Source organism: Taeniopygia guttata, chromosome 4 (assembly GCF_048771995.1).
Source record: "Taeniopygia guttata chromosome 4, bTaeGut7.mat, whole genome shotgun sequence".
Taxonomy (NCBI): domain Eukaryota; kingdom Metazoa; phylum Chordata; class Aves; order Passeriformes; family Estrildidae; genus Taeniopygia; species Taeniopygia guttata.
This window is the reverse complement of record NC_133028.1, coordinates 606,686-632,720: the sequence shown is the minus strand read 5'-3', so window position 1 is coordinate 632,720 and position 26,035 is coordinate 606,686. Positions and strand designations below refer to the sequence as shown.

General features: G+C 64.7%; 2 protein-coding genes across 2 annotated transcripts; both read right to left on the bottom strand.

Moving 5' to 3' along the window:
- Window positions 1-387: 387 nt before the first annotated feature.
- On the bottom strand, window positions 388-16,702 carry FBXO41 (F-box protein 41). Its single transcript, XM_030270392.4, has 12 exons — window positions 15,836-16,702; window positions 11,758-11,986; window positions 11,092-11,171; window positions 10,707-11,005; window positions 10,353-10,621; window positions 9,542-9,657; window positions 9,174-9,326; window positions 7,489-7,584; window positions 7,148-7,266; window positions 6,303-6,461; window positions 5,436-5,551; window positions 388-4,732 (listed from the first exon to the last, which is right to left on the bottom strand). Exons 1-12 carry the CDS (start codon window positions 16,555-16,557, stop codon window positions 4,670-4,672), a joined length of 2,421 nt encoding a protein of 806 aa, XP_030126252.4. The 5' UTR covers window positions 16,558-16,702; the 3' UTR covers window positions 388-4,669.
- A 6,375-nt stretch (window positions 16,703-23,077) lies between these two features.
- Window positions 23,078-25,685, bottom strand: EGR4 (early growth response 4). Its single transcript, XM_030270391.4, has 2 exons — window positions 25,227-25,685; window positions 23,078-24,924 (listed from the first exon to the last, which is right to left on the bottom strand). The coding sequence occupies exons 1-2, from the start codon at window positions 25,363-25,365 to the stop codon at window positions 23,603-23,605; spliced, it is 1,461 nt and encodes a 486-aa protein (XP_030126251.4). The 5' UTR covers window positions 25,366-25,685; the 3' UTR covers window positions 23,078-23,602.
- Window positions 25,686-26,035: the final 350 nt, after the last annotated feature.

Genomic DNA, 26,035 nt, shown 5'->3' with positions numbered 1-26,035 from the left:
CGTGCCAGGAGTGCTTCTAGAATGGAGCACCTCTGTGTGTGCTTGAAACTCTTGGATATTGCTCAGTGACATTTTAATTGGCTTCTGCTCAATGGGATATTTTCACTTTCCATTTTGCTTCATGGAAGGAGGTTCAGGGCAGCAGCTGCCTGACAGCTCCAAGGGGCTCCAAGGATGGGTCCAGGCATTTGGGAGGACTCAGACAGGAAAATGGTGCTGGGAAAACGTGGGGAGACTTGGGTCTGGTTACAAGTGAGGAGGAGGACAGCAAAAGAAATACAGGATCATGGGATGGTTTGGGTTAGAGGGTGTCAGGACACTTCCAGCAGACCCCAAACAGCAACTGGTCTCACTGGTGTGTGCTCCCCAGGAGAGTGAACACCCAGCTCCATCTCCAGAGTCTTTATTCAACACTGAATCATAAAATAGCTCTTTACACGCTTCGCTGGGGGTCGTTTCTCTGTAATTCTTTAAATACACATGGTTTACACTTGCCAAAGTTTCAAAGCAACAACATCAAAGTGCGTCTACAGGTGAGAGTTCCAACCAAAGTGCTAAACCCACGGGCTCCTGCCCCAAGCCCGGCTCCTGCCCCGAGCCCCCGAGCCCCGGCTCCTGCCCTGCCCCATCCCAGCGCTCCCCTCAGGAACTGCTCCGGCAGCTCTCGCACCAAGGCCCGGTTTAGCATCCAGGGACCACGGGGTGGGGGCAGAAAGGGACGTTTGGTTCTCCAGACACTGGCACATCGCTGCAGAAAGACTAAAATAGACCTAAATTTATAGAGAGTTAAAAAAATAACTTGGGAGGCCACGGGAACTTCGGGGGAGGGGAGGTCGCTGTACACCGCTGCCATCCAGGGCTGTAGGGAATGATTCCAGTTCCTGATTTATATATCTCTGTTCTCTGCACTGATTATCTCCTCTGATTATCTCGAAGCAACTGTGCATTACCTCTTTGCATCCCAAAAACTGCCCCACACCATTGCACCCACTTGTCCCCGGCCCCAACCTGCCTCGTTGCCCTCCACAGGGCTCAATCCCGAGGCTGCATTAGAAAATCCTTTTTTTTCCCTTGCTTTTGGGCAGTTTTCCCTCCTCGCTGCTGCAGCAGCTTTTCCTCAGTGCTCTCCCACCCTCCCCAGGGATTATTTTGCCTCCCACTGATGGGGAAGGTCCATCACCACCTCACAACACCCTGCAATGCTTCGGTCACAACAAACCACCTCTGCTTCCCAAAATCTCCCTGGGATCTTTACCTTTTCAAGCACTTCCTCATTTGGCACCAATTCCCAAATGCTTTTGCTCCACCCAAACCTGCTGTTTCTCACCCCAAAATGAGGCTGAACAATGCTCCAGCTCCTGGGCTGGGGCCTCCCCTAAAAGCTGAAGGAAAACATGTTAACCACTTCAGGAGCCATTACCAACACTTCTCCTGGGTTGGTTTTTGTTCTGTTTTCCCTAAATCCAGGCTCTTTTTGAGACATGGCCCTGCCCTTGGTGGCAGCAGGGACCAGGACACACGGCAAGAAGAGGGACAAAGAGGTTTAAAATCCTGGTGGGGCAGAGCCAGCCTGGGTGTCCCTTTTCCCTCAGTCCCTGACACCTGGAGCCCCAAGGCAGAGGGATAAGGCAGAGGGATCCCCCTGATCCCCAGAGCTCCTGCGGCTTGGAGTGATGGAACGAGGGAAATCCAACACGAGGGAGACACACAAACAGGATTTGGGATGGCTTTGGCCCCCGAGCTGCCTTTGGTGATGTTCCTCTCGGAATCCCTGACCAGCGCCCGAACTCGGGTGAAGGGGAATGCTGGCAGTGTCGGCCACGGGGAAACTTTGGGAAAATGCCGTAGAAAATGAATAAATCTCCCCAGAAGCGGTCCTGCAGGAGCCAGGCTCAGAACCACCATCCATCCCGCCCGGCCAGCTCTGGCCATCGCTGTGACCCCAGTCCTCTCTCGGATCCGTGCAGTTTTCTGGGATTGTCATCGCAGAGCCCCTCTGGCACTTCTCCTCAGGGGCTGAGCTGAACTTGCTATGTGGTTTGAAGGCTTTCCCAGGAAATTCGGGATTTGTGGGCATTCCCATCACTTCAGAGGAAATGGGGCTGAGCCAGGGACAGCCTGGCCGGAGCTCCTGTGGGGATGGATCCTTATGCGGCCACACTCCTGCGGACAGGGCAGAGAAAGCAGCAGGGGCAGCATCCTTCTGACATTTCAGAGCCCTTAATGAGCTCGTTAACAAGCTGGGCAATTAGGAGCCACCAGGAGAGCCCTCCTTCCCAGCACTCCTGTCACTGTGCCAGCTGCTTTCATCCCCAGCCGAGGAGGAGGAGGATGAGGAAGGGATCCATTCAAGCCCAAGCCAGACAGGGAGAAACCCCCACTTTCCATCTTCTAATCCTTGAACCCGCTGAAGGTCTTGTGTCATCCGAGGATTTTTGTAAAAAGTGGCTTTGCTGAGCTGGGATTTTCGGGAATGCCCCAAGGAGAGGTGACAGTTTGATCTGGTCTTGGGGATGCACCAAAGCAGAGTCCAGGTGAGGGTCCTGCCGTGACTTCCAAAGCCCCGGGGGCAGCACAGGGGTGGGGATGTCACAGAGTCACCAACGCCACCACACACCCACCACACACGCAGCACTGACCCTCTGAGAGTCCTCACACCTCCCCCCTTTCCATCACCTCATCCTCACCTTCCCCACGGCCCAGGAGAGGCTCCAGGAGCCGGGAGAGGCTCCAGGCACCGGCACACCCAGAGCAGCCACCTCCAGGCCTGGGCCACCAGAGTCTTTAAGCACAGAGTGTACAAACATGCTGAGTATATAATTTTCCTTTAAAATCTCTTGTTTCTTTTTCCTTCTTCTGTTTATAGAAATAAATACGTACTTTGTTTTTGTTTTTAAGGGAATTTCGCAGGTCCCGGCACGGAGGTGGTGCCATCTGCACCGGGCCACGCTCCTGCTCGGGGCCGGATGGTCCCCGGGGACCCGGCAGCTCTGCTGGGTGGCTTTTGCTGCTCGAGGCATCCCTTGCTGCTCTTGGCCCTGGACTGGGAGTGTGCCAGGCTGCTCGGGGTGGAGGTAAACCCGCGCTGGGCACGGCAGGGAGCTGGTCCCGCTGCTGGGGTTCATCCGTGGGGTGCAGGAGTTTCTGGCAGGCGTTTTCACTCTCATTTTGTGCATTCAGGACCAGCCTTCTCCTGGAAAGCTGCATGGAGGGGGAGCAGGGCTGCTTCCCACGGGGGCTGTGGCGCAAAACCCTGCCCCTGTTTCAGAGCAGACAGCGCAGGTGGGATGAAGGGTGGCTGAAGGGTCTCCAGGTGGGGTTGGAGTTTGGGAGCTGCCTCCAGAGCCACACCAGCCTCGGCCATTTGGGGGTGATTTTCCCTGCTCCGGGGACCCCACGGGCTGTGTGGCAGCCCCAGCTGAGGGCAGCAGCTCTCGTGCCGGGGTGAGGGACGTGGTGCTGGATCTGCAGCCCGGTCCCGCCCGGGGGACGCTCCACGTGGGGACGGGCTCTGCGAGGTGTCCCCGCACAGCCACGCTGGCCACCAGGCACCAAAACCTCCAGCGCTGGGCCAGAGAAGAGGGGAAAGCCCCAAATCCACTTTCCCAGTCGCTTCCTCTCCGCTCAGCCCCGTCCAAGGGATCCCAAACACGGGGCTGGGGCTGTGGGTAAGGCTGGGGTGTCCCCACTGCTGGCAGTGCTCTGATGGGTGTCCCCAGTGCCAGGGCCACCTCCTGGTACCTTCTCCCCAGGGTGCAGGATGGAGATGCTTGACCCTGCTGGATGCCTTTCCAAAGCCTGTTCCCATGGAAGAAGGATGTTCTGGGGATGAGGATGTCCTTGCAGGCTGAGGACACTCAGAAGAAAAATCAGATTTAGAAAATGGTGGCTGTAGATAAGGGTCAGCCAGGGCTGTTGGTTGGTGCTTTTGCCAGGATAATCAGGATAATTTCAGGACAATCTGGCCAGGGTTCTCCTTCAGGCTGCTCGGGAAGGCAAACGTGGGTGTCCCATGAGAGTCTCTCTCTCCACACGGGACATCTGAGCCCAGATGGAGTCCGGGCGTGGATGGTGGGGACAGGGTGGTGACCCCTTTCCTGGTGGATGAGGATTTTGCAGCTGGTTTATTGCCTTGGCAGGAGGGTTTTGGTGGAGAGGGAGCGAGGCTGGAGACCTCTGGGAGAGCGCCCATCTCTCCTGTGCTCCCCGAGCCCCGAGGTGCAGCTCTGCTCCTTGTGCTGTGGTGTGCTGGTTTCTGGGACTGCTTCCCCGGCTTTGGGTGCCCCTCTGCCAAATCCCAAATAAAAAGGAGCAGAAACCCTGTGGGAATGCTGGGGGAGGAGCAGCCCCTCCCCACCCCACGGACAGGCCGGGGCTGCGGGGCCGAGCCCAGCCAAGAGCCCGAGATGGGCTGAGCCATCCTCCAGCGCCAGAGCCCCCAAAGAGAGTTCAGTGGGACCCCAAACACGCATCCTTGGCCTTCAAAGCCGTCTTCCCTCCTGGGAAAGAGCTCTTGGCTCTCGGGGCAGCCCAAAATTGTCCTTGATAGCACCTTCTGGCCCCGGCCGCCGGTCCCAAGGGCCCGCGAGGGTTTGGGGCTCCAGCCGGGGGTCCCCACCCCGGGTTTGGTGCCCGGGGCCGCGGGCTGTGCTGTGGGGTCCCTGGAGGGCTAACAGCCTCCTTCCACCTTGATGTGCAGGATCTTGGAGAAGCCGGGTCTCTTCCTCAGGGCCTGCAAGAGGAGCAGACAGGGGGCTGGGGGAGCCACGGTGCCACTGCTCCGTGGGGAGGGAGAGGGGGATACCCCAAATCCTGCCAGGGCTGGGGGAGCCACGGTGCCACTGCTCCGTGGGGAGGGAGAGGGGGATACCCCAAACCCTGCCAGGGCTGGGGAGGAGAGGGGGATGCCCCAAATCCTGCAGGGCTGGGGAGGGAGAGGGGGAATGCCCCAAATCCTGCCAGGGCTGGGGGAGCCACGGTGCCACTGCTCCGTGGGGAGAGGGGGATGCCCCAAATCCTGCCAGGGCTGGGGAGGAGAGGGGGAATGCCCCAAATGAGAGAAGGAAAGGGGGAAATGCCCCAAATCCTGCCAGGGGTGAGGGAGGCACAGGGAATGGGAAACACAAGGCACATCTCAAATCCTGCCTTGGGAAGGACACAGGGGAAGGGAGGAAGAGCAGGGACACCTCAAATCCCTGCCTCGGGATGAGGAAGGGAGAAGGGAATCTCTGGCAGGGCACGGGAAGGATGGGGGGTATCTCCAATCCCTGCCTTGGGAAGGACACAGGGTGAGGAAGGGAGAGGGGGAACTGCATCCCCAGTCCCTGCTGGGGACGAAAAGCAGCAAGGGAGGGAGAGGGGACACTTCTGACCCCTGCCACGGCAAGGACACAGAGCTGGGGGCACTGGTGTGAGCTGCCACTGGGGGCCTTCACCTGGAGTTTGTTCACCATTTCTTCAAACATCTTCCTGGCCTCGGGGCTGTGGGGCTCCTTGAAGTAGTCCACAATGCCCACCTGCACCACGATGGACTTCAGGTTCCGGCACACACCTGGGGGCACAGACAGCACCTGGGGACAGCTCCCCCCGGCCAGCAGGGACCCCAGACCCACCCTGTGCCCCTCAAGGCCCCTGTGCCTGGGGACTCCTCACCCTGGAGATGAGGAGGCCTGGCCAGGGTCTCTGCAGGGAGCAGTACAGGCTGTGACACGGCGCTGGCTGCCCTGTCCCAAACTGGTGTCCCCCACTGCCTCGGGACCCTGCCATCCACAGGCTGGGCTCCCAGCAGCTCCAGCACAGTCACCCGAGCTCTGACCACCAGGACAGGCTCTCCTGGGGCTGTGGACCTCCTGCCTTGGCCAGTGGCTTCAGCTGAGGGTGTGACCCAGGCTCAGGTGTGCCCAATCCTCAGGTGTGCCCAACCCTCAGGGGTGCCCAACCCTCAGGTGTGCCTCAACCCTCGGGGTGCCCAACCCTCAGGTGTGCCCAACCCTCAGGTGTGCCCCAACCCTCAGGGTGCCCAACCCTCAGGGGTGCCTCAACCTTCAGGGGTGCCCAACCCTCGGGGGTGTCACAACCCTCAGGGGTGTCACAACCCTCGGGGGTGTCACACACCGAGGCCTCGGTTACCCCAGGGACCGTGGGGGGAGTGTCTCGTCCTGCCTGTGGCCCAAGGCACAATCAGCTCCTTGGCCCATCCCTGGTGGGGGATGTGGGTCCCTGTTCCCCCAGAGAGCCCCGTGGCTGGGGCTGGCAGGGCGCCGTGCCCCGTGGGTCTGGGTGCCCGTGGCACCGCTACTCACTGTTGAAGTGCAGCAGGGCTTTGGGGGTGACCGGGGTGGACGTCAGCACCAGCATCTCCAGCCCCTTGAGCCCCTCCCGGCACACCTCGGCAGCCACCTCCTGGTTGATCTCGGCCACATGGTCCAGCTCCAGCACCTGCAGCCTCATGCAGTTCCGGGCTGCGGGGACAGAGCCCTCAGCGCCCCGGGAAGGGACCGGGAGAGCACCATGGAGCTCGGCTGGGTGGGCTTCTCCAGGAAACCCCCAGGAGCACCTCCCTGCCCGCAGCAGGGCCCTCTCCTCGTCCCCCCTCCCGGGGAGGGTCGGAGTCCCCACCCCCGGAGGCGTCCAGGCAATGCCTGGAGGTGGCACTCAGTGCCCCTGGGCTGGTGACACGGGGGGATTGGGCACACGGTGGGCTTGGCAGTCCCAGAGACCTTTTCCATGCCCACTGACCCGTTCTGTGACCCGTGATCCCGAGGGCTGGGCTGGGACAAGGTGGGACACATGGCAGGTTGGTGACCCCAGGGACCCTTCCCAAGGCCAGTGACCCCTTCTGTGACCCGTGATCCCGAGTGCCGGGCTGGTGACACAATGGGCATTGGACACAGGGTGGGTTGGTGACCCCAGGGATTGTTTCCAAGCCCAGTGACCCGTTCTGTGACCCGTGATCCTGAGTGCTGGGCTGGGACAAGGTGGGACACAGGGCGGGTTGGTGACCCCAGGGACCCTTCCCAAGCCCAGTGACCCGTGATCCCGAGTGCTGGGCTGGTGACACAGTGGGCATTGGGCACAGGGCGGGTTGGTGGCCCCAGGGACCCTTCCCAAGCCCCGGGCCCCGCTGTGTGAGCCGGGCAGTGCCTACCTAGCGAGGCCAGGCCCTGCACGCCGCAGCCGGCGCCCCCCACGCCGAGCGCCCGCAGGTGGGGCCAGCAGCGCCCGATCATCTGCAGGCAGCGGTTGCTGAAGCGCGTCGGCTGCTGGCTGGGGACACGAGGGACAACGGCTGGGGTGGCACAGTGCTCGGCCCCTGGCACCCCTGGGAGCCCTCCCACCCCGGGGAGCCCTCCCACCCCCGGGAGCCCTCCCACCCCCCGGCCCGGGCTGGGAGCACGGGGACAGGGGAGGGGTCCCTGCCAGGGCAGGGTGGCACTGGGCGGGATGGAGGGTCCCTCCCCACCCAGCCCATTCTGCCCCAGGCCTTACCAGGGATGCAGAGGGGCGACCTGCAGGGAGATGATGTCCCTGCAGCCTGCTCCAAGGGCCCAGATCACCTCATGGCCCACGGGGTCCGTGGAGCTCCTGCAACAACACGGGGACACACCGTGGCCCCGGCAGCAGCGGTGCCACCCTGGGCCGGCTCTGCACCCCCAGAGGTGCCAGTGTGGGCACGGGCTGCAGCCCAGCAGGGCCCTGGGCTCCAGGATGGGCCATTCCCACCTGGAATGGTGCCTGCGGGTGGAACAGCAGCAGGGACAGCAGCAGGGGCTGGGGGCGAGGAGGGGCAGGAGGGGTGAAGGTTCTGGAAGGTTCTAGGGGTGAAAAGGGGCAGGAGGGATGAAGGTTCTGGACAGTTCTGGGGGTGAAGAGGGATGAAAGTTCTGGAAGGTTCTGAAGGTGAGGAGGGGCAGGAGGGGTGAAGGTTCTGGACAGTTCTGGGGGTGAAAATGGGCAGGAGATATGAAGGGGTGGTTGAATGTGGAAGGTTCTGGAGGTGAGGAGGGGCAGGAGGGAGGAAGGTTCAGGAAGGTTCTAGAGGTGAGGAGGGGCAGGAGGGATGAAGGGGAGGTAGAACATGGAAGGTTCTGGAGGTGCCTCTTCACATGCCAAGGTGACAAGTGAGTGGCTGAAGCTGCCAGGCCGTGTGTCCCTGTCCCTGTCCCTCCCTGCAGGTCCCACCGCCTCGGTGTCCCTCGGCACCTGCCTGGCTGGGATGGGGACAGTGGCAGGGGTGGAAGGACACCTCGGGCAGGGGCTGCCCCATGGCCTCTCCCTGCTCTGTGGCTGTGCCACTGTGGCTGTGGGTGGCTCTTGGCCACATGTCCCTGCAGGTTTGCTGTGCTCCTCCCTGGTGTCCTCGGAGGTAGCAGGAAGGCCCCTGGGACACTGCTGGAGCCGGGCAGGGACCGGGCAGGGGTGGGTTTGTCCTGAGCCCCAGGGAGATGCCACCAGCCCAAACGGTCCCCAGGCTGTGCCACCCCACCAGGAGCCTTCCAGGGACCGAGGCTGCACTTTCCAAGTCTGAATGTCCCCTTCAGACCTTCAGGCAAGGCTGAGTGTTATCTCGGGTGCCTCACCCGTGTGCTGCAGCAAGGTGCCAGGAGCAGCAGGGCAATCGGAGTGCAGACACCGAGGCTGAGGAGGTTGTCTGCAGGTGCAGCAGAGCAAGGATCATCCTCCTGGAGGCTGGAGGGAAGGCCAATCCTGTCTCCATAGGTGGCCAAAACTAAGGAGTGGCCAGTGATGCCCTCCAGGACCTGTGACCTCCTCCAGGACCATGAGTCTTGTCTCCGTGACCTCAGGCAAGGTGTCCAAGCTGAATCTCAGCTGTCCCTTGGCAGAGCTGCTCCTCCCTCCCAGGAGAGAGTGACCCCGAGCCTCTTCTCTCCACCAGGACCGTTCATGGGGGGTGACAGCCAGCAGGGACCTCTCTGGGCACCTCCTCCTCGCCCTTCTCTACCGGAGTGGTGCCTCCTTGCCAGGACCCCAGTCATGAGACCAGCAGTGGGATGATGGGGATGGAGCTGGAGGCACAACACCTGCACGGGAACATCCTGGCAGGGACAGGAGCTGCAGGGACAGCTGCCACTGGGGACACCAGGGCTGCAGGGAACGGGGTGAGCTCAGCCCGGCCCAGGGTGCTGTCCCCACGCCGTGGTGGCCGTCCTTACCGGTAGGTGACGGCCTGCAGGGCCCGGCAGTAGCAGCTGGCCAGCCAGAGCGAGCGGTCGGTCAGCACGTTGGGGCAGTGCGAGATGCGCAGGATCAGCAGGTTGCTGCCCGTCGCCTTCAGCAGGGACTCCAGCCCCGCTTCCAGGCAGCCCCTGCCAGCAGGGAGCCGGGCTCAGGCACGGGAGCCCCCGCTCACCCTCCTGCCACCCGCCCAGGAGGGTGACACGTCCCCCCAGGACACCCAAACCCCACAGCAGGGCCGGCGTGCCCCAGAGCTCATAATGCAAACGGGAGTTGGGGCTCAGGGAGCTGCAGCAGCTCCGGCTGTGGGAGGGGGACACGGGGACAGAGGGACACGGGCACTCACCGTGTGCTCTTCATGTAATCCTCCTTGCTCTCCTTCTTGCCCCGCTGGCGCGGCTTCAGGTTTTGGAGGGTGAGGGAATGCATCTGGGTGCACCACTGGGACAGCATGGCCAGGAACTGGGGCACAGGAGGGGCACTCACTGCCAGGGACACCCCAGCACGTCCCAGCCACCCGCCCCTGGCTGGGCACACACGTGGCAGAAACGGGTGGGGATGCACACGCCAGGCCAGGGCAGAGCATGTGCCACAAAGCCATGGATGTGACCACAGAACCATGGGCATGTGCCACAAAACCATGGGCGTGACCACAAAACCATGAGCGTGACCACAAAACCATGGGCATGACCACAAAACCATGGGCATGACCACAAATTCATGGGTGTGACCACAAAATCACAGGCATGACCACAAATTCATGGGCATGATCACAAAATCACGGGCATGACCACAAATTCATGGGTGTGACCACAAAACCATGGGTGTGACCATAAAACCATAGGCATGTGCCACAAAACCATGGGCATGACCACAAAATCACGGGTGTGACCACAAAACCACGGGCGTGACCACAAAACCACGGGCGTGACCACAAATCCATGGGCATGACCATAAAATCACGGGTGTGACCAGAAGAGCACATGAAAACCTGTGCCGGCGTGAGCTCCTGTCCTCCAGCATTCACCTGCAGCAGCTCCAGCACGGAGCAGGTGCCCACTGTGTCCCCATGCCAGCCCCCCCGGCACAGGAGAGGCTCACCCGCTGTGCCCCTCTGAAGAAAGGCCCGGCCCGGCCGTGCCCGCCCTCCCCAGTACCTTGGAGGAGACGCGGGCGTTCTCCAGCAGCACCCGCGTCCACACGGCGGGGTGCCGGGCCACGAACTTCCAGTCCTTGCACACCTCGGCCGCGCGCAGCAGCGTCCTGGTGTCCAGGTAGGTGAAGATGCAGAAGAGGGCCGCCCGCATCTTGAGGATCTCGGGGCTGATCACCTCGCTGGAGTGGCCCGGGCTGCCCCGCTCCGGCCGGCACGCCTTGGCCCCGGCCCCCTCGGGCCTGCCCGCGGCACACCCGGCGTCCGTGGCCACTGGTGCGTGGGGAGAACGCGGGTAAGGGGATGAGGGCAGCTCCGTCCCACGGCTCCCAGCCCCCCAGCCCCGCGGTGCCCTCACCGGTCAGGCGGCAGCCGCCGGGCGCTCGGGACGCGGCGCAGCCCGGCCCCTCGGGCTCCCAGCCCTCGGCCTCCGACTCGGTGGTGCGGGAGCCCACGTCGGACACGTCGCCCTCCTCGCCCTCGGTGCTGTTGCGGTAGGGCCGGCGGTGCCAGTTGTGGATGGCCTGGCGGCGCAGCCCCGAGCCCCGCGCCGCGAACGGCGGTGCCTCGGCCGCGTCCTCCGCGGGACACGGCTCCGCGCTGTCGCTGTCGTAGCAGCCCGAGCTCTGCGACACGGCCTTGGCCCGGCTCGAGGCCCTGCGGACGGGATGTGCCGGTCAGGGATCGCGTCCCGCTCCGGTCCTCCCGGTAAAACGGCGGCGGGCGGCGGGCCGGGCACTCACCCGGTGCTGGAGGAGGAGCGCTGGTTGGACACGCCGTAGGGACCGTGCGCGGCCACCCCCGGGCCCGGGTGCCGCTCTCTCTGCGGGGACAGGGGACAAGAGGGCCACCGTGGCACACCCACCGTGGCGTGCAGCCGGGGCAGGGCACCCGCAGCGTTCTGGGGGGACACCCTCCCCAGCGGGATGCGGAGCGGCGCTCCGGCATCACCAGTGCCGCCGGAGAAACAGCTTCTCCTCGGGACCCCACCCAGGATCACCCATCCCCGTGGGAAGGAGATGGGGACCCCGCACCGCCCCGCACCGCCCCGGGCAGAGGAGAGCCAGGGCGCACTCCCGCAGCCCCGGGCACATTCCCGGAGCAGAGGGTGAATTCCCGGAGCCCCGGACACATTCCCGGAGCAGAGGGTGAGTTCCCGCAGCCTCGGGATACTCCCGGAGCAGAGGGTGAGTTCCCGCAGCCTCGGGATACTCCCGGAGCAGAGGGTGAGTTCCCGCAGCCTCGGGATACTCCCGGAGCAGAGGGTGAGTTCCCGCAGCCCCGGGCGCGCTCCCGCAGCCCCGGACACATTCCCGAAGCAGAGGGTGAATCCCGAAGCAGAGGGTGAGTTCCCGCAGCCCCGGACACGTTCCCGCAGCCCCGGGCGCGCTCCCGCAGCCCCGCCGTGCCTGTGCCCGCAGAGGTGCCGCTCTGGCGATGCCCTTGGTGGCCGGGGTGCCGCAGCGGCCCAGGCTGCCGTTGGGGGTGGTGCCGCAGCTGCTGCTGATGATCTGCAGCTGCTTCTCGGCGCGGTCGGCGCGCTCCAGCAGCTCCTCGATGAAGTGCTGCAGCCGCACTTTGGCGTTGGCCTCCCGCGCCGCCGTCTCCTTCAGGAACTGGTCGATCTGCAGCACCTCCCTGCCAGGGGGACCCGCGGTGACACCCGGGGCTGTCCCCCCATCCCCTCCGGCCCCGCGTCCGGCTGGGAGCGGCCCGAGCGCGCCCGCATTGTCCCGTGCCCGGCCCGGTGCGGCTCTGGGCGGCCCCGGAGGGCCTGGGGCAGGACAGGGGTGAGGGGATGTCCCAGCGGGCGGGGGGTGGTGCCGCCTTGGTTTAGGGGGTGCTGCCGCCTTGGTTTAGGGGGAGCTGTCCCTTGGTTTAGGGGGAGCTGCCGCCTTGGTTTAGGGGGTGCTGCCGCCTTGGTTAGGGGGTGCTGCCGCCTTGGTTTGGGGGGAACTGCCGCCTTGGTTTAGGGGGAGCTGCCGCCTTGGTTTAGGGGGAGCTGCCGCCTTGGTTTAGGGGGGTACTGCCACTTTGGTTTAGGGGGAGCTGCCGCCTTGGTTTAGGGGGAGCTGCCGCCTTGGTTTAGGGGGAGCTGCCGCCTTGGTTTAGGGGGGTACTGCCACTTTGGTTTAGGGGGAGCTGCCGCCTTGGTTTGGGGGGAGCTGCCGCCTTGGTTTGGGGGGAGCTGCCGCCTTGGTTTAGGGGGTGCTGCCGCCTTGGTTTAGGGGGGTACTGCCACTTTGGTTTAGGGGGAGCTGCCGCCTTGGCTTAGGGGGAGCTGACATCCCGGCACCTCGGCCATCACTGCCGGGCTGGAATCGCGCTCCGCAGCAGGATGGAGCAGAGGGCAGGGGTGGTGATGGTGTGACAGGGTGAGGGAGGAGGGTGGCACTGACACCCCAAACTCTGCTCAGCCCGGTGGTTGCAGGGCCCTGGCTCCCTCATTAACACATTAGTTAACAGCTGCTCGGGAGCTCTGAGGCTGCAGCAGGGCTGTTCCCCCAAAACGTGTGACAGCAGCTCTGTGAGCCGAGCTGACCCCAGCCCAGCACAGACACCCGCCGTGCTCATCCGCTCCCCAAGAACCAGGGAAACACCCACGGGCACCAGCACAGACACACCAGCGAGGCCACACGGCTCAGACACACGGGGCCAGCGCATCCCTGCACCCCAACGTGCTCCCTCCAGGGACACCCAGGGGTGCACCGGTGCACACACAGCGTGGTACACACACAGCACACAGCACACAGCACACAGCACACATGGACAGGCACGACCAGCAGGCACGGACAGGCAGCATCAGGAGGGTGTGAGGCCCTGGCACAGGTGCCCAGAGCAGCTGTGGCAGCCCCTGGATCCCTGGCAGTGCCCAAGGCCAGGCTGGACAGGGCTTGGAGCACCTGGCACAGTGGGAGGTGTCCCTGCCATGGCAGGGCTGGCACTGGGTGGGATTTAGAGTCCCTTCCCACCCAAACCATTCCACGGCCCCAGAGCACCCACGTGAACACACCCCAGGCACAGGCAGAGATGCTCACACCTGCACTGCTGGTGCTGCACACACCCACGGGGCTGCTCACACACCCACGGGGCTGCTCACACACCCACGGAGCTGCTCACACACCCACGGAGCCGCTCACACACCCCACAGAGCTGCTCACATACCCACGGGGCTGCTCACACACCCGTGGGGCTGCTCACACACCCACAGGGATGGTCACACACCCACGGGGCTGCTCACACACCCACGGGGCTGCACTCAGCACTGCTCACACCTGCACTCCACATCCAGGAGCCCCTGAAGAGGCACAAACCCAGCTTTGCACACCTGCCTGGGGCACACCTGGCCCCGGACACAGCAGCAGGCACACCCAGCCTCACCAGGCTGAGCAGAGAAGCACCAGCACACCCGCCTGGCCTTGGGCACCTGGGCACACAGCTGCCCTCAGCACCTGGGCACACCTGCACACCTGGGCACACCTGCACACCTGGGCACACAGCTGCCCTCAGCACCTGGGCACACCTGCACACCTGGGCACACCTGCACACCTGGGCACACCGCTGCCCTCAGAGCCCTGACTGCACACCTGGGCACACCTGCACACCTGGGCACACAGCTGCCCTCAGAGCCCTGACTGCACACCTGGGCACCAAACCTGGCCCTGCACACGGACCCCGCACACCTGGATCTGATCTGCTCAGCAGCACGAGGGCAAAGGAGGGGGCAGCTCTTAGTGACATAATTCCCACTGCTGGCTATCAGTTACCAATTAATCACCGATTAGTTATCCATTAATTTCTCCCCCACCTGCCGCTGGCAGGCAGAGCCTGGCAGCTCTGAGGATGCTCTGGGAAGGATCCTGAAGGGGCCCCAGGGGATTTGGAAGGCAAATGTGGAGCTGGGCAGCAGCTGTAAGGTGATGCTGATGGTTATCACCCGCCTCCCTCTCATTCCCGTGGCCTGGGTGGAAAAACACTCCTGGCAGAGGAAACAGAGCCCGGGAGCCAAAGGTCTCCCAGGAGGACGTCGTGGTGTCTTGGAGCTGGCAGAGCTGGGAAATGTTCCCACTGTGTTTTCAGGGAAGGCTTGGCTGATTAAAATGATTTCTGATGACCTCCTCACATCCAGGAGAAAACCTCCCCCCGCCACCAGCGCTCCCCATGCTCTCCCTGCAGCCTCACAAGGGATTTTGTCCCTTGGGGTGCAGGAGTTTGGGGTCTGATGGGGACAGCTGAGGGCCAGGAGGGTTTCTCTAAGGAATGGGAGGTTCAGGAGGTAGTTCTGGCATAAACCCGGGGTTTCCTGTGGTAACATTGTCCAGGTTCCACCAAGAGCCATTTGACCCTCTATTTACCCTGCCTGGCTGTCTCCAGGCCCTGCTCCAGACCCACCCACGCTGGTGTCCTTAATTCCCTCACCACACATCCCCAGGCTGCCCCTGAACAAGGAGGCAGCCCCCAAACCCCTCACTGCCTGTCCCACAGACGTGCCCCCAGACCTGGAGGTGTCCCCGGGGTCACCCCGCTCCTCACCCAGGACATCCCCCCCACCCTGGGAGCCCCGTTTCTGAGCCAGGTCATTATTTTGGAGTCAAAGTCATCCACAAATGTGCAGAGGATGACGGGAATCAAAGCAATTCCCTCAGGAATCCCAGCAGTGCTCCCAGCCCAGCCCAGCCCAGCCCTGCCTGTCCCCACAAGCTCCTCACAGACCACTCCAGATGTGCCAGAGCCCTGAGGTGCGAGGTCTGCTTTGCTGGGACAGCACCGATGGGCAGCGTGAGCCAGCGCCGGGCTGGGGGAGCTCAGGGGCAGCCTTGGGGTGGGCACGGGGTGCTGAGTGGGGAATATGGGGTGGGCACGGGGTGCTGAGTGGGGAACATGGGGTGGAAGTGAGGATGGCAGTGCCACAGGCTTCACAGCAAGTGGAGCTGGCACTGCTCGGGCTGCCCCGCCCTCCCTCTGGGAGAAAAACCTGGAATTTGGCACAGCCGCGGATGGGGTGGGAACGAGGTGGGATTTAGGATTCTTTCAGCCCAAAGCAGTCTGTGGCTCAGGGATCCCCAGCCTGGCCATGTCCTGGGAGCACTGGGGACCCTGGGACAAGGTCTGGCTGCCATGACCCAGCTGTGGAGGAGCCCAGGTCTGTGTGGCACTGAGGGGTGGGAGAGGTGCAGAACCCGATAAAGGAGGATGCTGGTGGGCATCACCGAGGGGCTGTGCCTGAGCCTGGCCCTGGGGGCTTGGTGGTGGTACTGGGCTCCTCTGGACTTGCAGAATTGTTTGGATTGGAAGAGACCCCAAAGCCGACCTCATTCCAACCCCTACCATGGGCAGGGACACCTTCCACTATTCCCCACTGCTGCAATCCCTGTCCAGCCTGGCCTTGAGCCCCTCCGGGGATGGGGCAGGCACAGGTTCTCCAGGACTCACTGCCCGGTGCCCTCTCCTCCCACCCCAGGGCCGGGACAGGGCTGGAGGACTCACTGCTGCTTCCGGGTGAGCTCCTGCTCCTTCTGCACCAGGTCCTGCTTGAGGGACGCCAGCATCTCCACGCTGACGTCCACCTGGCGGGACAGCTCCGAGGCGCGGTCCTCCAGCTCCTGCTTCTCGCGGCTCAGCCGCAGGCTCTCCTGCTTGGCCTTCTCCAGCTCCGAGCTCTTGCGGTCCAGCTCCACCTGGAGCCGGCCCACCTGCGAGGCGATCTTCTGCTCCACCTCCTCCGTCAGCTTCTCCAGCCTCTTGTCCACCTCCAGCTTCTCGAAGGCGCGGATCTTGAGGCGGGCCAGGCCCTCCTCGTAGGCCGCGTCCGCGGCGGCCGGCGGGACGGGCGCGGGCGCCACGGCCTTGCCGCGGGCGAAGAGCTCGGTCAGCGGGATCTCGATCTCGTGCACATAGCGCGGCGAGGGCGACGAGGCCGGCGCCGGCTCCAGCTCCTCGGCGGGGACCAGGTCGCAGGAGAAGCGCTGCTCCTTGCCCTGGAAGGAGGTGCTCTCGAAGTAGTCCCTGCGGGCGGCCGGGCTCAGCAGGGCCGCGTCGGCGGCCAGCGGGAAGACGGCGGCGTCGCAGATGCTGTTGGTCTTGGAGAGCACGTAGAGGGTCTCGTAGGTGTGGTTGTACTCCAGGTGCGCCCGCAGCGAGGACAGGCTGCGGAAGCGCTTGTGCTCGCCGCAGCGCGGGCAGCGGTAGGGCAGGTCCAGCGAGGCCATCCCGGGCTGCGCTCCCCAGCTCGGCGGGACCCCTCACGGCGCGGCGCCCGGGCTGCGGGGGCACGCGGGGATGGCCGGGCAGCCCCCGGCACAGGGGCGGCGGCGCCGCGGGGACATGGCGTGGGCACGGCCCGGCACACAGCGGGGGGATCCGGCACTCCGGGGCAGGGTCAGCATCGAGCGCTGCCGGGCGCTGCAAGAGAGGGGCGGTGGGGATATGGGGCTGGGGGGCCCCAAACACCCCTCCTTGGTCCTTCTGTGCGTGCCCTCTGCGCCCCATACCACCCTCCCGCGTTCCTCCCACCCACGCGCATCCCTTGGAAGGGCACGTGGGGCTAAAGGGTGCAGAGCCCTGGGAATGTACAGAGCCCTGGGAATGTGCAGAGCCCTGGGAATGTGCAGAACCCTGGGAATGTGCAGAGTCCTGGGAATGTACAGAACCCTGGGAATGTACAGAAAACTGGGAATGTACAGAGCCCTGGGAATGTGCAGAACCCTGGGAATGTACAGAACCCTGGGAATGTACAGAACCCTGGGAATGTGCAGAACCCTGGGAATGTGCAGAGCCCTGGGAATGTGCAGAACCCTGGGAATGTGCAGAGCTCTGGGAATGTGCAGAGCCCTGGGAATGTGCAGAACACTGGGAATGTGCAGAGCCCTGGGAATGTGCAGAACCCTGGAAAGCTCCGGAGCCATTGGGAAGTTCCACAACCCTTGTGAAGACCCACAGCTTTTGGGAAGCTCCACAGCCCCTGGGGAGTTCCACAGCTCCTGGACTCGATGATCTCTTAGAGGGCTTCTCCAATCTGAATGATCCTGTGGTTCTAGGAACCCTCGGGAAGATTTGTAATGGCTGGGGAGGCTCCCACCCCTCGGGAAGGTTCACAACCATCTGGGGAAACACAGCCACCAGGAAGGTGCCCATCCCATGGGAATCTCGCTCCATCCGCCCTGAGCTTGTCACAGAAGGTGGCAGGGGTGGCCTTTTGCTCTCTTGAGGCATCAGGGGTCCCCAAGGGCCAGGACCATCCCTGTGCCCCACACCAGGAGCAGGTGCTGGGATCTCCCCTCTCCAAGAGAAGGCCAACCCACTGCTGCTGGATCAGCCCATGGAGCCTGGAAGGGGATTCATCCCAAGAGGCTCATCCAGCCCTGGGCTGTCCGATGCAGGGGACATGGTGGCCTCTCCTCCCTGGGGGGGTGAGGGTCCCTGTGGGACCTGGTTCATCCCCCACTCACAAATTCCTCCACACCACCACTGGGGGAAACCCCGCCCCTGTGAAATGGGAAAAACCAGTGAAAATCCACCCCAGGAGGCTGCCGAGGTCCCCTCCAGCCTCGAGGGCGCAAACACACCTCAGGGCACAATACTTTCATTTTTCATTCATTTGTCATTCAAACATGAAAACGGCAACGCTTTTACCGAGGGCAGCCGTGGGTGGGAGTATCCCACGCCCATCCCGCTGCAATATCCCACAAGGGACTCTTCCCAGCACCCTAAAAGCCCTCAGAGCCCTCCTGCATCCCATAGCCACCAGTTGGTGAGCCCTGAACGGCCACGGGAGCTCCATCCATCCCTGCTGGTCCCCAGGGCAGCATCCCCGGTGGCTCAGCATCCCCTCAGAGGGACAACCGGGCCACGAGGCTGGGAAACCATTTTTTAAGGGAAAAATCAGCAACGGCAAGCAATCCATGCCAGAAATAAAACCAGGACGAGCCTGGTTTTGTGAGGGCTTGTGACCCGCTTGGCTGCGTTTTGGGGTCGTTACCAAACACACCCTCCCGCATCAACCCCACCCCGGCCCGGCCCGACCCCGAACCGCGGCGAGCACAAAGCGAGTCCGGGGGATGAGAAAGCGCTTTTCCAGCGCAGGAGGGGGAATCGTGCCGTGGTGTCTCGGGCCTGGATCCCTCCCGCGTCTCCCGGGCCACCCGAGCAGCCTCAGCCCGAATTTCCCGGCCGAAATCCACGGCAGGATCCGGCCCGGGTGGATCGGGAGGCGCACGGAGCTCCCTCGTCCCGGCCGGTCCTTCCCCTGCCGCAAACCTCCCCTCGCTCCCATCGCCACGGCAACGAGCAGGATGGGAGGGAATGGCTCGGGGAGCGATTGCTGCGCTAATAAAAGCCACAGGCACCCGGAGCTGGAGCCGCTGCCGGCCGCGGGACTGCAGCATCGCCGGGCTGCTCCGGCGCCGCCACCTGCACCCATCATGGAGCCTTCCCTCGCATTGTCTAACGCTGCTCTGCTCTGCCCACCCGCCCCAAAAACACAGCGGCAGCACTCCCCTTCTGCCCGGAGAGGGAGGGGATGGAGGGGAGAGTGGGGGGGCTGCTGCGGGGTGGGGTGATGGGTCTGGAGGGTGATGGGGGCTGGAGGGTGATGGGGCTGGAGGATGATGCCGGGATGGAGGTGATGCTGGGATGGAGGTGATGCTGGGATGGAGGTGATGCTGGGATGGAGGGTGATGGGGGGATGGAGGGTGATGGGGGCTGGAGGGTGATGGGGGCTGGAGGGTGATGCCAGGATGGAGGGTGATGCCGGGATGGAGGTGATGCCGGGTGGAGGGTGATGGGGGCTGGAGGGTGATGCCAGGATGGAGGTAATGCCGGGTGGAGGGTGATGGGGGCTGGAGGGTGATGCCGGATGGAGGGTGATGGGGGCTGGAGGGTGATGGGGCCGGAGGGTGATGCCGGGATGGAGGTGATGCCGGGTGGAGGATGATGCCAGGATGGAGGTGATGCCGGGTGGAGGTGATGCCGGGTGGAGGGTGATGCCCGCGCCGCTGGTCCCCATCCTTCCCCGGCGCTCCAGCGGGGTGGGAGCACCGTGGTGGGCGATGCCGGCTGGCGCTGAGGCACAGAGGGCTCGGGGGAGGTGGGTATGAAAATCCGGATGGATTTTTTGTCCCCCCAGCCCCTGGAGCAGGGAGCGGCGGGTCCGTCCTCACATCCTGGCAGCGGCTTTGTCCCCGCCGCGTCCCGCTGCTCCCGGGGGCCGTGGGTGAGGAGCATCCTGGGGACAAGCGACCGCCTCCCGGGGCACCATCCGCGCTCCATCCCGTCCCCTCTGGCCCCATACCTGCTCCTGGCCGCCGACCTCCCGCGCTGGGCTCCTCCGGCGAGGGCAGCATCCCTCCCGGCCGCCCGCGGGCCACCCTCGGGCCGGGGGTGCGGAGGGGGCCGGAGCCCGCCCGGCCGCTCCGCCGCACAAAGGAGGCGGCTCAGGGCTGGGCCGGGGCGGGGGGATGCGGGGCCCGGGGGATGCGGGCTCGGGGCTGCGGGGCAGCGGGGATGCAGCCCCCGGGAAGCATCCGGCTCCCCGCGGCCAGCACCTCCATGCCAGGCAGGCCCCGGGGAAGGAGGGACGGAGGGAGGGAGGGAGGGAGGGTGGTGGCTGCGGGTGGGGGGAGGAGGCGGGGGAGGAGGAGGAAGGAAGGAGGCCGAGGCTGAAGGCCCCGGCGGGTGCTGGGAGGGTGGCGGCTCTGGCACCCTGGGGATGGCGGTCCCCGGGGCGCTGGGGCTCAGCGAGGGCTCGGCACGGCGAGGGAGGGATGCGGAGATGGAGGAGGCGGAGGGCGAGCGCCGGCAGCCGCCGCCTCCCCTGCAGCCGGGGCTGCCTCGCCGCCGGTTCCTCCCGCACAGCTCCCTCTGCCTGTGTCCCCACGAACACGGCTGCCATGGCAGCCCCCGGCCCCAGAGCCCCTTCCCCACCGCCCCCGGCAGCTCCCGGCCGGGATCCCCCGGGAATCCTCCCCGGGGATTGAATCCTCCCCGGGGATTGAATCCTCCCCGGGGATCGGCGTGCCGGGCTGTGCCCAGCTGGGCACCTGCGCTGCTCCTGCCCATCCCGGGCCGGACACACGGGGCCAGGACACGGCCCTGGGACCAGGACAGTCCCTGAGCGTCCTGGCTCCATCCCTGCCTTGATCCCAGCTGGGTCCCCGAGCATCCTGCCTTGGTCCTGGCTGTGTCCCTGACACCCTGGCTGTGTCCCTGACACCGTGGCTGTGTCCCTGACACCCTGGCTGTGTCCCTGGTCCTGGTTGTGTCCCTGACACCTCGCTGTGTCCCTGCCTCGGTTCTGGCTGTGTCCCTGACACCCCGGCTGTGTCCCTGGTCCTGGCTGTGTCCCTGACACCCTGGCTGTGTCCCTGGTCCTGGCTGTGTCCCTGACACCCTGGCTGTGTCCCTGACACCCCAGTTGTGTCTCTGGGTGGGCAGCTGTGGGGCGGCTCTGGGGTGGCTCTGGGGTGGCTGTGGGGCGGCTCTGGGGTGGCTCTGGGGTGGCTCTGGGGTGGCCATGGGGTGGCTATGGGGCAGCTCTGGGGTGGCTGTGGGGTGGCCATGGGGTGGCTCTGGGGCAGCTCTGGGGTGTGTCCCAGCCCTCCCAGCTCCCTGGCAGCGCTGGCCAGAGGAGCAGATGAGTGGAGGGCCGGGGCTGGAGCGGTGCCCCTGCAGAGCCCCCAGGCCCACATCAATTAGGGATGGATTCCTGAGGGGTGTTAATCGAGGCCTCCTGCCTCATTCATGGCCAGCGTGAGGGGAGAGCTTGGCTTTGGGATCTGGCATCGCTGGGCTGTCCCCCCAGAAAAGGTTTTCTGGGTGTCCGGGGTCACCTGCACCCCCTGGCGTGGCCCTGGCGCAGGGTTACACTCCCACACGCTGGGAGGGTTCACCCGAGGGTCACGAGCACCCGTGGGTGCTATCGGGGTGTCAGATTTTAGGGACACATCTGAGGGGAAATTTGGGATTTCCCCCTCAGCCAGGTTTCCTCCTGGCCCCTTCCCACATCCCATCTCTGCTGCCAACCCCCCCAGTCCCAGCCCAGTCCCAGCCCAGTCCCAGCCCAGTCCCAGCCCAGTCCCAGCCCAGTCCCTGCCCAGTCCCAGCCCAGTCCCAGCCCAGTCCCAGCCCGGCTCCACAGGGCTCCCACCCCTCGGATCCTGCCCAGCACACCTGGACCAGCTTCTCCAAACCCGGATTCTGCTGGGACACCCGGGATACTGGGATTTGCTGGGATTACTGGGACACTGCTGGGATCACTGGGATACTGGGATTTGCTGGGATCACTGGGACACTGCTGGGATCACTGGGACACTGCTGGGACACGTGGGACACTGGGTTTGCTGGGATCACTGGGACACTGGTTTTGCTGGGATTACTGGGACACTGCTGGGATTACTGGGACACGGTTTGCTGGGATTACTGGGACACTGCTGAGACAGGTGGGACACTGGGTTTGCTGGGATTACTGGGACACTGCTGGGATCACTGGGACACTGGGTTTGCTGGGATTACTGGGACACTGGATTCTGATGGGATTACTGGGACACTGCCGGGATTACTGGGACACTTCTGGGATTACTGGGACACTGCTGGGACACTGGGACACTGGGTTTGCTGGGATTACTGGGACACTGCTGGGATTACTGGGACACTGGGTTTGCTGGGATTACTGGGATCACTGGGACACTGCTGGGATTACTGGGACACTGCTGGGATCACTGGGACACTGGGTTTGCTGGGATCACTGGGACACTGGGATTACTGGGATCACTGGGACACTGGGTTTCTGGGATCACTGGTGTTTAGGCTCCAGCCCACACTTGCCAAAGGGCTGAGGGGCCTGAGGGGATAAGACCAGGTTGCCCCTCTCCCTTCACGATATGGCTGGGGGGCAGATCCCCCTCCAGGGCTATTGGAGGGGACAAAATCCATCAGGAAGGGAAAGAGCAGACTGCAGCTGTGGCCCTTCCCTGCCTCTGCCAGCAAAGGAGCATCACCCCTAAATCACCTGAGCATCCATGACAATGGCCCTGCTGCCCCCAGTGCCACAGGCACCTCCTCCTGGTTAAGGAGACCAAAGCTCCTCCCACGGAAGGACGAGATTTTGGCATTTCGTGGTTGTGACTGATTCTTAACCACCAGAAGAGGGAGGCTCTTCAATGGGAGGGACATTCCTGGCTGCAGCAGCGTCTCCTGTGCCATCAGGCCCCGGAGGGGGGAACCAGCGTCCCTCTGCCACCCAAAATCCCCGAGGGGGGCAGTAAACAGCCCGGCTTTGTGCAGGGTCCCCATCCTGCCGGGATCTCTCCAGCCCTGGGCTGAGCCAGGCTGGAAATGGGGAACGGGGACCTCATCCCTTTTCCTGAGGGTGAAGCGGGGGGAGGGGACATCCACACCCCGCTGGATGCAGGATCCTGGAATGGGCTCTGGGCTCTGGGCTGGGCTGTGGGGCAGATTCCTCCAGGACTCGGCCCCACAGGACAAAGCCAGAGCCACGTCCTGGGTTTGGAGGGAGACCCGGCACAGGGAGCAGGGATCCCTGCTCTGCCCGGGATGAAACCCTCCTCCCGGGATCAGCTCCCACCTGGGGCTTGGGGACGCTCAGGAGCTCTGCACTGCTGGATTTTTTCTCCCTGCGAATTATGGAAGCACCTTTCTTTCCCAAAATGCAGCAGCAGAGGTCAAAAACCCAACGGAAACACAGGATGGAAAGGCAGAGAGCAACCTCAGCGAGGGCTTGGATCAGCTCAAATCTTTAATTAGAAAAATAGACACAAATCTGAAATATTCCTGATAGAGGCCTTTTCTTTTTACAAACATAATAATAATAATAATAATAATAATAATAATAATAATAATAATAATGAAATCACCTTTCCCAAGGGCCTGTTAGCACCGGTTGCAGAGCTTGGTGGGGTCTCTCTCCCTGGGGAGAAAGCACGGGAGCAGCCGCAGCCCCGACCGGAAAATCTCCCGGCGGGAGCGGGAGCATCCCGCGGAGTGCTGCTGGCTCGGGAATCCCGAATCCCGGCCGGAGCCCCGAGTGTCCGCAGCCCGGCCGGCCGGGGGCTGGCTGCTGTGTGCACAGGGCTCTCCGTCCCCTCCTGCAGCGGGACCGTGGCGTGGCTCGGCCCGCGGGGCGCTCCGGGGCTCCGCCGCCCCCCGCCCTCCGCCGGGGCCCCGGCAGCGCTCCGCAGCCCGGCTGTGCCCCGGGAGCCCCGGGGAGCCGGGCCCGGCAGCGCGGGGGTCCCGCGGGGCTCAGAGGGTGCCGAAGGACAGCCCCACCGAGAAGAAGCCCAGGCCCTTGAGCTTCTCCTCGCTCCGCGCTTTCTGCTTGAGGTGCACCTTGCTGTGGCGCTTCTTCTCGTCGGAGCGGGCGAAGCGGCGGCCGCAGGTGTCGCAGGAGAAGGGCTTCTCGCCCGTGTGGGTGCGGATGTGCGTGGTGAGGTGGTCGCTGCGGCTGAAGTTGCGCAGGCAGATGCGGCACTGGAAGGGTTTGTGGCCCGTGTGGATGCGCAGGTGCCGGTTGAGCTCGTCGGAGCGGGCGAAGCTGCGGATGCAGTTCTCCACCGGGCAGGCGAACGCCTTCTCGTGGGGCTTGGGGCAGAAGCACTTGGAGGAGCACTTGCTGCGCCGCGGCTTCTTCCTGGGCTCGGCCGGAGCGGGAGCGGCGGGGGGCAGCAGGGAGGGCAGCGAGGAGGGCGTGGGGTGGCCCAGAAAGTCCGTGGGGGGCACGGAGGGAGAGGGGTGAGGATGGAGGAGCTCGGCGGAGCTCATCAGGCCCGGCAGCACCTCGGGCTGGGCCAGGGAGGCGTCGAAGTCCGGCATTAGGGGCGCGGGCAGGTTGTGCATCTTGCCGTCGGCGAAGTCCCCGCGGGCCGGGAAGTTGTCCGGCTCGCAGCCGAAGCCCAGCGGGGCTCCGAAGCAGGCGGGCTCCTCTGCCAGGCTGCCCAGCTCCGGCTGGCAGCTGGCGGCCAGCACGCTCTCCAGCTTGGGGCCCAGCGGGTGGAACAGCCCCGGGCCGCCCTCGGTGGCCGGGAAGGCTTCGGCGGGGTGGAAGGCAGCGGGCAGGTAGGGCTGCTGCTGCTGCGGGGAGAGCGGCTCCCACGGGCCGCAGGCGGCCTTGAACTTGTCCAGGGGCGGCGAGCCGGGGGACAGCTTGATGTCCTGCTTGCTGTCCGGCAGCTTGGGCTGGAAGAAGCACTGCGAGGCGTTTCCCAGCCCCGGCTGCGCCGGCAGGGGCTGAGCGCCCTCGGCCGCGGGGAAGGAGCCGTAGCCCGGCTCCGGGATGGGTCCGCTCATCTCGGGCTGGCACGACGGGTACAGGTCCAGCTGGCCCTGAGCCACCTCGGGACACGGGTACAGAGCGTCCAGGTGCCTCTGGTGGCCCTCGGGGGAGGCGAACGGGGAGATGCCCAGGATCCCCGACATCAGGTTGAAGAGGGATTCCTGGTCCTGCGGGTGCTCCGGTACCGCCTTGATGAAGAAGCTGCCGGTGTAGCTGAGGGAAGGGGAGGGCTGGCTGCCCAGCAGGGAGTAATCCACGGCCCCGCCGCTGCCGGGGACACCCAGCAGCTCACCTGGGAAACAGAGGAGACGCTGGTGAGAGGGCTGGAGGGATGCGGGGCCGGGGGCGGGATGCAGGGAGCAGCGGGAGCTGTTGCGTCACTGCGAGGTCTCCGTCCCTGAAACCGCACAGGGAGCCCTGCGGTTCGTCCCTCTCCCCCAGCGGGACCCCCGGGACCCCCGCCCGAGCCAGCGGGGACTGCTGAACGCCCAGGCCGGGGCTGAGGGCGGAGGAGGGGAAGGTTTCCGATTCCTGGATGCGGCGAGCATTCCCAGCGGGGTCCCTCGTCCCTGCCCGGCTCCCGCCCGCCCTTACCTCCAAGGAAATCGGCCTCTGCCAGAAGTTGCTGCTCAGGCTGCCCCAAGCCCTGCAGCTCTCCGCTTTTCATCTCGCAGCTCTCCTCGTACTTGGAGTACAGCGGATCCGGGCAGGAGAAATCCACAACGTTGAGCATCTTCCCTGGAGACGCGGCCGGAGCGGGGGGGCAGGGCTGGGACGAGCCGGGGATGCTCGGGGAGAGCCGGGGGATGCCCGGGGACAGCCGCTGGATGCTCAGGGGCGGTGCTCCAGGCGAGCCCGAGGATGCTCAGGGCGAGCCCGGGGCGGGCCGGGAACGCTCGGGGTGCCCGCACCGATCCGAGCGACGCTCGGGGATGAGCCGGGCCACGCTCGGGATGAGCCGGGCCACGCTCGGCGAGCCCGGACCGCTCCGGGGGTGCTCGGGGCGGGGGCCGGGGACCCTGCAGGTGATGCTGGGGGTGCTCGGGGCAGGGCGGGGGTGCCGGGGCGGGGGCCCGGGGGTGCTGCGGGGGCAGGGCCGGGCGGGGGGCAGGCAGGGCCCGGCGGCGGCGCAGCCCGAGCGGACACCCGGCGCTCCCTCCCCGCCGCCCCCTTTATAGCGGGAGCGGGGCTGCTCCGACCTTCCGCCGCAGCCATTTCTGGAGTCCCCAGTGAGGCTGCCGTGACGTAAATGCCCATATATGGACTCAGGATGTAGGCTAGGGAGTCCCAATAAGGAAATCTCTCCCGTGACGCCATGCCCCTGCCCTCCCCCTTCCCTCCTCCCCTCCCCCTTTTCCCTCGCTCTGTTTTTCATTCCCCCCCCCCTTCTCTCTTTTTAACTA

Excerpts from the sequence above, each read along its gene's own strand:
- EGR4 (XM_030270391.4), bottom strand. The coding sequence starts at position 25,365 with ATGCTCAACGTTGTGGATTTCTCCTGCCCGGATCCGCTGTACTCCAAG. Across the intron at positions 24,925-25,226 it reads AGAGGCCGATTTCCTTGGAG|GTGAGCTGCTGGGTGTCCCC; the intron begins GTAAGGGCGGGC and ends TCTGTTTCCCAG.
- FBXO41 (XM_030270392.4), bottom strand. The coding sequence starts at position 16,557 with ATGGCCTCGCTGGACCTGCCCTACCGCTGCCCGCGCTGCGGCGAGCAC. Across the intron at positions 11,172-11,757 it reads CGGCACCTCTGCGGGCACAG|AGAGAGCGGCACCCGGGCCC; the intron begins GCACGGCGGGGC and ends CTGTCCCCGCAG. Across the intron at positions 7,585-9,173 it reads CTGCAGGCCGTCACCTACCG|GAGCTCCACGGACCCCGTGG; the intron begins GTAAGGACGGCC and ends GTGTTGTTGCAG.